Source organism: Arachis hypogaea, chromosome 11, assembly GCF_003086295.3.
Source record: "Arachis hypogaea cultivar Tifrunner chromosome 11, arahy.Tifrunner.gnm2.J5K5, whole genome shotgun sequence".
Classification (NCBI taxonomy): domain Eukaryota; kingdom Viridiplantae; phylum Streptophyta; class Magnoliopsida; order Fabales; family Fabaceae; genus Arachis; species Arachis hypogaea.
This window is the reverse complement of record NC_092046.1, coordinates 134,889,972-134,900,463: the sequence shown is the minus strand read 5'-3', so window position 1 is coordinate 134,900,463 and position 10,492 is coordinate 134,889,972. Positions and strand designations below refer to the sequence as shown.

Sequence of the window (10,492 nt, the reverse complement as noted above, 5' to 3'; positions counted from 1 at the left end):
AAGGCCCACCTTTCAATAAATCGAGCAAGTCAAATCGACCATGGGACTTGCGTCAGATAATCGAATAGCTTATTCGAATAAGAGATTCGGGTAGTTATGGTAGCAGAGAAGTTAAAGGCTTCTATCACGCGAGGAAATCAGGGGGAACGTTTAGGCAGGAACAGTTACCAAGGAAACATATTCAATGCTGTGATTTTCTAATTAATTGTAATTAATTATCAGTTACTAAAAGCAGGTTATAAAAACTAGGAGATCTTAGGGAATAGGGGTTGAAACTTTTACTCAGAAAAACACTCAAGCACACTCATATCTTAAGGAATTCCTGAGTCTGCAATCGAGTAACTTTTCTGTAGGGTTCCTTCCATATTTTACTCTTTCAATTTATCTTTCTGTAAACTTTATCTTTTCAAGTAAATTTATCTTTCAAGTTCTATTTATCTTCTTTGTCCAATTTATCTTTTTGCATTTTAAATTTTCATGTTAAAGTCCTTTGACTCAGTCGAAGGCATTCTATTGTTTTCTTTTAATTTCAATGCATTTCTTTCCATTTTCAGTACATTTTCCCTTTCGAAAACTTTATCTTTTTGTTCTTTTTATTGGTTTATAACTTTTAAGTTATCTGTATTCTCAACACCCGTCTAATCGAAGGCACTTTGATGCACTTTTAGAAAACTGGTACCTGCATAGAGGAGTAGGTTTCGCTCCCAAACTACTAGATATCGAACCACCGTTGATTTGCTAAAAATCGACAAAACACATCCTCAAAGTCGCGAGTGGCTTCGATGTCCTGGACGGCGCCACCCACTACGCGTAGCATTGCCAGCTCAAGATCTGCATCTTAAGCGGCAATGACACCATCACCAGTGTTACCATCTGGGAGCCCACGGTCCCCGTCTCCGTTGTCACTCTCCACGGAAGGTTCGAGATACTGTCGCACTCTAGCTCGTTCCTCCCGCCGCCTGCTCCTCCTGGCGCGACAAGCCTCAGAATATACTTTCTCGAATAAATCCCTAAAATGGAGATTAACGTCGTGTACCAAAACGTTCTTGAGATTTCAATTCTATCAATTACGTCTCTCCCAAATTGAAAAAATTGCACCATATTAGTGTCTGTCCCATCTTCCGTTAACGATGCGTTGATGTGAATCTTTGGTGACACGTGTTATCTCATGGTTTGGACACACATAATGATATGATGACGTGTCAGTCAGCGACACGTGACATGTTAAGTTGGATGGTTATGTCACGTGTCATAATGCAAACAAGCTGCGAATTTGAATCAACAGCCTGCAAAAGGAAAAGGATATCTAGATATTAAAAATTTTAGTATTCTACTCCAACCTAATTATCATTCTTTGGAAAGAAAAGCTAAGAAATAAACCAAGATGGGGTAAAAATTATAATCATTAATATTTAAACCCACTCTTCCCCCTTAAATAAATTAACAGAAGAATGAAAAATAAACTGCACATTCCTGCAGCCCATTGTAGACAGAATCCTGTCTTTCTTTTCCTGGAAGTGCAAATTTAAGTTCTACTTTGTCATTCATTTTCGCATCTGAGGGAAAAGAAAAGAATTATTAGTAACCAAGACACAAATATATGATTTATAGAACTTAAGCTAAGGAGGAAGGGAAGAAACCTTCAAAAATGTCCTTGTATGAAGGATCACAAACGACAATGATTTCTTTCACTTCAACCATGCGTGAGAAAGTGTAGAAACTACAAAGGATTGACATATATATATATATATATATATATATATATATATATATATATATATCAAGTCATATTGTAAATGAATAAATGAATGAATGAAACAGACTATAAAGCATAAGAGGATACAAAGGCCAAACAAAATCAATAGAGTGCCAATTATGTCTCTTGAAATCATGGTCTTAGCATCAATAATATCATACTGAACATCAATAGGTGGTCCAACATTAAGATTAGGATAAGTTTCAATACTATATTATAACTGAGATGTTACCTATAGAGTGCAATTGGTTGACCTAGAAGTGGAAGATACTGCTTGGGCATGTTAGCCTATTTGGATCGATAAGAAAGATGAATGAGTGAGTGTGAGAAAAAATTGTTTGAAATACATAACAAGAGGAAAGAAAACTGACACCCATCCTCTTCCCCTGGCCTCCAGCGAGTAGGACAACGGAGACACTTTTTTCTTTAACAATATACAACTCCTGCACAACAACAGACAGAGAGAATTTGAAGGATATGATATGATATGATATGAAATTGTAAGGATTTGTAAGTAGCTTACTTGGGGAGTTTGGGATTGTGATTGGGTAGAGCAGAGAGTAACAGTTGATTTAGCAATGGAAGCATTTGTCCTTGAAGGGGGCAATTTGAAGCGCTGACAAGACAAAGAAACAATGAGTTGATTGGCAAATGGCAAGGAAAGAAAATTGAAAAGGCGTTGACTTTACTTGCCTGCATTTGGGAAGGAGGATCTCTCGGGAAGGAAATGATGAGGTCTTGCAAAACATAGACGCCCATCAGAACAGCCAAGGGGACGATTCAGACACATAGTAGCTTGAAACTGAACAACCGCCATCTCAATTCTCAAAACAATAACTGCCTCGCCTGGTCCACAAACAATTCAATTCTTAATACTTAACAGTATATGTATATGATATCATAGCAAAAGCAGAACAACCATGAGCAATTCAAGTTGAATAGCAACGAATTGAAGTTGAGAGAGAGGGGCCGAGGGGGACGCCTACCTGAAATGACGCAATGGCAGAACTCGCACCGATGAGCTCCGGCGACAGCAGAAGACAGCGGAGAGACTCGGATAGGACGCAGAGTAGACGACTACTAGTAACACGGTGGATTTTTTTTGGTAATTTCATTTTTGGCCAAAGAAACTTAATATTTTTCATAGGCGATGAACTGAGTTGGATGAAGCTGATTGGTGCACTCTGTGATTGTGGGACCCATATTACCTATACAAGTCAATTATGGTAGGATCAATTTGGTCCAAGTTGGTTTCTCCAATTTTGAATTAGAACTTTTTAATTTTAATATGAAGGGAGGGTTGGTGTATGGTAGGATTACGGAGGTATATGGTGTTTTATCAGGATATGAGGATTGTGTAAGACAAATCGAATCGTTCGATTGGAGGTATTGTAATCGGACAGATTGAATATAGAAAATTTTGGGTTCGATTTGTGTACTAGTTTCACGTGGCAGACGAGACAGAAAATTCTGGATTTGATTTCAGTACTCCACACAAATCGAATGGTTCAATTTGTATTCTCTCTACAATAAAATCGAACGATCAGATTTTTTCTATTAAAACAAAAAATTAAACGATGTTACAACACTATATATCCTCCAATACTTTATAACTTAGCCTAACTCAGGTATCAACCTCATATAAAAAAATTAGCCGTTGAATTAGGCGGAAAGTAATTTTTATGTTGGTAATTTGAAGAAAGGAACAAATCAGACGTCTAAATTTTTTAATTTGATCAAATTCAATACACTAATTTGTAATTGAAAATATAAAATCGGATTCACCGTTTTTTCTTTTAAAAAATTAAAAGTTTTCATAAATAGAAATCGGAATGATTTGTTAAATAGTTTCTAATACAAGAGTTGTCTCCTTAGATTTTGGAAGAATCCAGTATCGAAAACGCTGAGACTGAAGTTGTGAGTGAGCTGAAGTGGCTACTAGAGCAGAAGCTTGAAGTCGGCCAGGACAAGGAGGCGCTCTCCATTCACACCTTTTGCAAAAAAATTATTTATAATTTGCTTGATCGGAATGACGAGGCGAAGGAACAATTTGGCAAGTATCAAGAGTTGTCACCCAAGAAGTTTGAAGTGGAGGTAGAGGACCGCACAAGAACTCGATTCTCTTGAACGCCATGCTTTCCAGAAAATTGCTCAACTTCGCGACTCTTCTACCCCTCCTTCTTCTCAACAATTCAATCTACAACAACATCATTTTTCAAAACCACTGTCTGCCAACCATTCCCAACCCTTCCCACCAAACCCCATTTCCGATTCCGTCCTCAAAGGGTAAAGTTATCCTCTTTTTTCCATTTCATGTTGTTTCCCATTATGTATTATTGTTCATGGGGCTTATCAAAAAAGTGGACTGTGGATTTCATTTATTTGAACTATGTGATTGTTGTTTAGATTATGAGTATTTTACTAAAACTTCCACTTCGAAAATGGTTCAAAATTTTGCTCACCAATTTTTATTGGTAAGATTGTGGTAAGTTTTCTTTCTAAAATTAGGTTATTTGACTTGGAAATGGTAATATGTGCTCTCCATATTTGGTTTGCATTTGAAGTGGTAAAATCTAGTCAATATTGGTTTCTAAGCCAAAATTAAGTCTCCCAAATCAAAAGATGAGTCTGAATCTCTTAAATTTACTCAAAAGAATCTGATTAACAAGGTTTGCATGGAAGAAGCCCTGAACATAATCTTGACCTGTACAATTTGTTTGGAAGTTTTTCTTATTACCTAGAACTATGATAGGTCTATAGTTTTTACTGCAACATTTTCTCAGGCCTTGGCCAATATTGGAGTAGTTTAAATCATTTTGACTGGTATATGATCAAAACTGAATCATGATATATTCAATTCCAGATATATACTAACTCTGCAGATGACAAGATTCCTGCTGTTCTTGAATATCTCGAAACTGTCATTGAGGTATTGCTCCCCTCCACTGCTTCAAAGCAATAAAATGTCAATAAAGAATTAGTGACTGCACCTGTATGTACTATAAGAAAGTCAAGTTAGGTTCTCAACTTCTCTAGTTTCTCAGCCATCTCCTTTGATTGGTGTGCTTCCATGATGCATGGTTTTTTGTCATCCAATAGTTTAAAATATGTTCAATGTTGGTTAAATTGGTCTTTTCTTATTGCTTTTATTGCAATCGGTTCCCCTTAATGTAGGACCATAAGTTGAATGAATTAAATTGGCTGAACAGTGTAGTGAAAATGTCAGCATATGACATTTTAATACGTATGCCACAATTATTATTGGTGTCAACGTTGGCTGGTGTGAGTGGTGACCAAAATAAACACGAATTGTAAACTAGATTATATGTTAATTCTTATATTTCATCCATCTTCCAGTGGCCCCAAATCATTGTGTATGCTTAATTTGAAAGTTTGATTGCTTCCAATTTTTTTTCTCTTGCTTCCATCTTTCTATTTCGTTTGGGCTATTGGTAGTTATCATGTGTTATATGTTGTGATCACTGCAGGCAGGTTGCAAGTTTCTTATATTTGCGCATCATCAGCCAATCATAGATGCGATACATGAGTGGCTTCTTGTAAGATCAGTTCAATTTTACTCATTTTTTTTATATTGGAAATTATAAACACTTACGAAAACTGTTGAAAATTTTCAGAAGAAAAAAGTGGGTTGCATCTGGATTGATGGAGGTACACCCAGTGCATGGTGCATGAAGGCAACAATTGGTTACAGATTTTTAGGAAAAGGATTATATCAAAGCGGCTGTGGTATGGTGGTATTTTTCGTTGTGCATTTCTTCCATGTGTTTCCATTATAAGCATCTTTTCTGTTGTATGGGTTAGTATTTGTGCTTGAGATAATGATTTCATGTGACACGTTATCATGCAGCTATCCATTAAAGCTGGGGGAGTTGGATTAACTTTAACTGCTGCAAGCTTTGCAGAACAATCCTGGACTCCAGGTGACCTTATTCAGGTCAAAGATCGTGCTCATAGAATTGGCCTGGTATTCTCACACTCATTAAGTAGAAAGGAGAGAGTTGTTACTAGTTGCATGACAACATTAAGAAAACAGATAATCTCAAATGAAAAGAACTCTCACATCTAAATTTTTGAGTAGCAAAGACATGTGCTCTTCTGTTTTTTTGACTAGTTAGTTCTTGTTTGCAGGTCTCATCAGTAAATATATACTAATTGTTGGCAAATGATACGGTTCACGACATCATATGGTAGGTTCTGTTATTTCTGCAGTCTTTCGCTGCTTGGTATAGGATTGACTTAACATGTATTATGCATTGAAGATCGAAATTTTTACATCTTAGGGATGTGGTGTAATTCAAACCGGATAATTTGGGGGCAGGTACATTTCTACATCTTCTTGAACTATCATATGTAATGCAAAATATACATAACGCTTAGTTTCAAGGTTTCTAATCTGGTTTATATTTATATTTGTCAAGATTTATACTCAAGTAGTATTTGAGAGTTACTTTTTGATGTTTTTGAGAAACCATTGTGAATTTTAGTTATTGAAAAATCAGATGTTAGATGGCCATGAGAACACCTTAGTTGTGCCAAATAATCAGCCATTGAGTAGCCCTGCAAAGCATACTACTATTGAGCATAGCCCTTCAAGGCAGAGAACTCTTGACCAGTTTGTTAGAAGATGTGATAACGTGGATAGGTCAGAAGTCGGAACATCAGCCTGAACCGAAACGGCCCTGTCAGTCATGACTTGCAAGATGCAAAATGGATTTCCATTTTCACAGATACGTGGCCAGGGGCAAGTGAATTGGAACTTAAATGTTTATGTCTACATGCAGAACCAGATGTGCTTACATGGGGAATTCACCTTTGATGACTCAAATGCCTTTTGAAGCTGAAATTCATTGTACAACAAATAATAGATTTTGAATAGAACTGACTACACTAAACTATGTTGCTTGTGCTGGAGATAATGGTTTGGTTATGTGAAATATGTATTGGAAGAAAATGTTGATAAAGTCACCCATCAGATTTTAGGTTTCCACTTCTTGTTCTTAACTTTTTGCTTCCCTGTCTTTTGTTTTAGTTTGGGGCTCTGTACAGAGTAGTACATTATCATATATGAATGAGACTTGTAAATTTCTTTACTCCATATGCATGTATCATTATATTTTGTAGCAATGATCATCTTTGAAAGAATAGACTCATAGAACCCCTCTATAGCACTTCCATTAAAACTGACCACCACATTAGCTTATTTTGTTTAGGAACATGACCTATTCTGATAATGTTACTTTTTCCCCTAAATTTATACAAACATATAAATAAAAAAATCACGTCAGGAATGACATTAAAAAAAAAAAAAAAAAACATCATTATTTCCCTTCAATCATTTAGAAACTTGATTTGAATTTTTGTAACTTGGACATTCTTTTTATTTTCTTATTTTCTTAATCTAATCAATAATATAATCAATCGACAATATTATAAATGACTCAAATCAAATTTTTAAACTAATTTTTTCAAACAAGAGTCATTCTAATTTTATGTGAAACATGTTTCTTTTGACATAATACGTGTGGACTATTAGTTCAATTAATTATTTAAAATGCATCATGTATTTTGAAATAGAAAGCAGTGAGTTGATCATTTAATATGATCAGCAGCAATAATGCAAATATCTCAGAAAGCACAGGTAATTTTGTATGACGAGCAAAAGAGAATATAGACACAATTCAACCAAGATTATATTACTGAAAGACATTAATATTTAATTCATTGTTCATTGGTAATCCTATTGAAAACGACTAAGGATAATAACAAGCCACAAGAAATAACAAGAAATGTTACTATGACATAGTTGTCCTGTGCTGAAATCTTCCTCCCTTAGTAGGTGGCCAAACAAACGCATGGCGCATATGATTAGTAAGCCCACAGTCCTCCATGGTGAAGACACTCTTCCTATGGACCGTCACTTGTAAGAAATCTCGCTCCATGGGAGGAGCCCCACTGTCAAATTGCAATGCTGCAAAGTCCACGGACAGTGTGAAAACTGAGAAGCAGAGCACAGATGAATTAGATTTGGAATAAACTAGACCCCCAGAGAGTATTGCACACAGCTTCCCGTTGCCAAGGTCAATCAAATTGAATCTGCCCAATTCTGCCACAGTGGGTTGAATACCCTCAAAACATACATCAAGGTATTGATATAATGCGACACGGCCATTCTGGTGGTTAACGAGAATGGCAAAGACCTTGTCTAAAGGTTCCTTAGGAGGTTCCAACACATATTCATTTGTAAGGCAAACGGTGTAGTTGCTGCTGCCAAGACCCGGAAGGGACACAGAAATGTGTGGGTGATAAGTAATAAGACCGTAGTTATCACCGGTAATGAGCCTATCCTTTATGAAGTTCGAAAGATTGTTAACAGAGGCGGGTTCGGTCGTCCAATTCTCTTTTATGGGGTCGAAGCGGGCCAAACAGGTGTCTCTTCCCCTTCCCCTTTCCCTCGATGAAAAAAAGAGGTTGTTGTCGACGACGAACATGCTATATCGAATTGAGTCGCTGACAGTAGGAGGAGCGATTAACGGTTTCCAAACTCTAGATCCAGAACAAAGGACGTAAGAGCCAGATGAATCTTTGACCTGTGATTCCATATAGAAGTAAACATCGCCTGAGCCTGGCGTGTTTGCGATGAATGCTTCGTGAAAAGGGAGCGGTGCATCATCCAGTGATTCTGCACGCTCAATTCTGCGCTCCCCAAATTTGAATTCGTAGATTGGCCAGGAGATCCTCGCAATCCCAAGTCTACCCGGCTCCGAGGACACTGCCATATAGATCTTGGAGTCGAACTCGAAAGGACACAAATCAGGCTCTGGAAGTTTCAACTCGAAATCGAACAGTGGTGGAGGCAAACAAGTCCAATCTTTGACATCAACTTCTTGTTTCTTTAAATTGCTTAGTTTGATCACGAACAACTTTTCATACGACACAAGGCAAAGGCACGCTTCCTTCGCCATTTCAACCTGCTCCGTTTGTCGTTTTTCTGATTCAGCAGCATCCAATTCCGCCATCACTCTCTCCGATCTAACGAGATCGGTGGTGCTGCGGCAGCAAAAAGCTAGGAAAGCACTGGAAAGTTAAAGGCTGTGAGGTCCCTCAGTGAAATGCCTGCACATGAGGATAGGGGCTTCTTGCTCCATGCAAAAAGGAATTAAAAAAGGATAAAATATATTTGTTGGGAAAGTCACTCAAATACGTTTAAAAGGAATATTTTTAAATAATTAAAATTTAATATATATAATTGATGAAACTATGTTATTTTTATCAAAATTAGATTAAATAAATTAATTTGGCCAAAAAATCGATAAATTATATCTTGAATCGGTCTAAATTAAGACCTTGAATCGGTCTAAATTAAAATTTTTTTTTATAAAAAATAACTACAATATTCTATTATAAAAGAAGACTAAAATACTCTTATTATTATTATTATTATTATTATTATTATTATTATTATTATAAAATTTGAAAATCCCTAAATTTTAACCTTTTTTTTTTCTATGTCATTATAGAGTTAAGATTTAGGATTTTTAATATTAATATATATATATATATATATATATATATATATATATATATATATATATAATAGGAATATTTTAGTTATTTTTTAAAATAGAATGATGGTAGTTATTTTCTATAAAAAGAATATTAATTTAAATCAGTTCAAGGTTTTGTTTATCGATTTTTCGTCCAAATTAATTTGTCTGATTTAATTTTTACAAAAATAACACAGTTTAATAGATTATATGTATTAAATTTTAATTGATAAAAAACATCTTTAAAAAAAAGACGTTTTAAGTATTTTTATCTAAGTGATTTCCTTTGTTGTCACTGAAATTTAGCAAAAATTTTAAAAGTATTTTTAAATTTTATTTATTTTAATTTTATTTTAATAATTTTGTTTAAATTTTTTATAATAAATATATTCTCATACAGTTAAATTTTTAAAAAAATTTCAGATTAATCCATGCACAACAATTATATTTAATTTACTTACTTTAAAAGTTAAAAATTGTTGTTATGTAATTATTATTAAATAGATTCTAAATTTTTTAAAAATTAATTATTAAAAGTATATGTGAAAATATAAGAAAATAATAATGATGGTAAACAATATAAACAATAAATTTAAAAAAATTAAAAATTTAAATTTAAATTTTAATTAATTATTTAATTACAAATTTTAAAATTTAAAAAATTAGAATTAATAATTATACACATTCGTACTATATTTGATTACTTCCAATTTTACCATAATATTCTAATTTTTTGTCCATGTTTAAAATTTGTCGTCGTCAATCTCCGGTCCACTCCCAAAACTCGTCGTCGGTACTGGAGACGGTTATTTCGATACATCAAACACTGCCGTTTTTCCTAACGCCGTTCGGCCGCTGTCCGTGCACGCCGCCACAATCTCATCCCGCGTCGCTGTATCCCATAGCCTGTCGGATGCATCCCACGCCAATATCGCTGCAACCTGCAACCTGACTGCGCATAGTATTTTTTTATTTAATTTTATAAAAAGACCTAAAATCCTTTTCTTTGTGTTGGACAAAATTTATCTCTTTAAATTAATCAAATTTTAAAATTGAGCTAACTTATATTTATAAATTTAAATAATTTAAAAATAAAACAACATCTGATTGATTATTGATGTACAGTCAATGCTTACACTCCTTTATAAACCTTAATTTCTGATGTTCATTC

The 10,492-nt window shown here is 34.7% G+C and overlaps 1 protein-coding gene across 2 annotated transcripts; it reads right to left on the bottom strand.

The window, feature by feature from the left end:
* Window positions 1-980: 980 nt before the first annotated feature.
* LOC112722754 (2-C-methyl-D-erythritol 4-phosphate cytidylyltransferase, chloroplastic) lies at window positions 981-2,883 on the bottom strand. Of its 2 annotated transcripts, XM_072207348.1 has the most exons (8): window positions 2,743-2,883; window positions 2,450-2,602; window positions 2,280-2,372; window positions 2,128-2,199; window positions 1,989-2,044; window positions 1,641-1,720; window positions 1,479-1,556; window positions 981-1,291 (listed from the first exon to the last, which is right to left on the bottom strand). In XM_072207348.1, the coding sequence occupies exons 2-8, from the start codon at window positions 2,513-2,515 to the stop codon at window positions 1,203-1,205; spliced, it is 534 nt and encodes a 177-aa protein (XP_072063449.1). In that variant the 5' UTR covers window positions 2,516-2,602; window positions 2,743-2,883; the 3' UTR covers window positions 981-1,202. The 2 variants fall into 2 exon arrangements, with proteins under 2 accessions (XP_072063449.1, XP_029146112.1); XM_029290279.2 differs by lacking the exon at window positions 981-1,291 and having other exon boundaries at window positions 1,294-1,556.
* Between the last annotated feature and the right edge of the window lie 7,609 nt (window positions 2,884-10,492).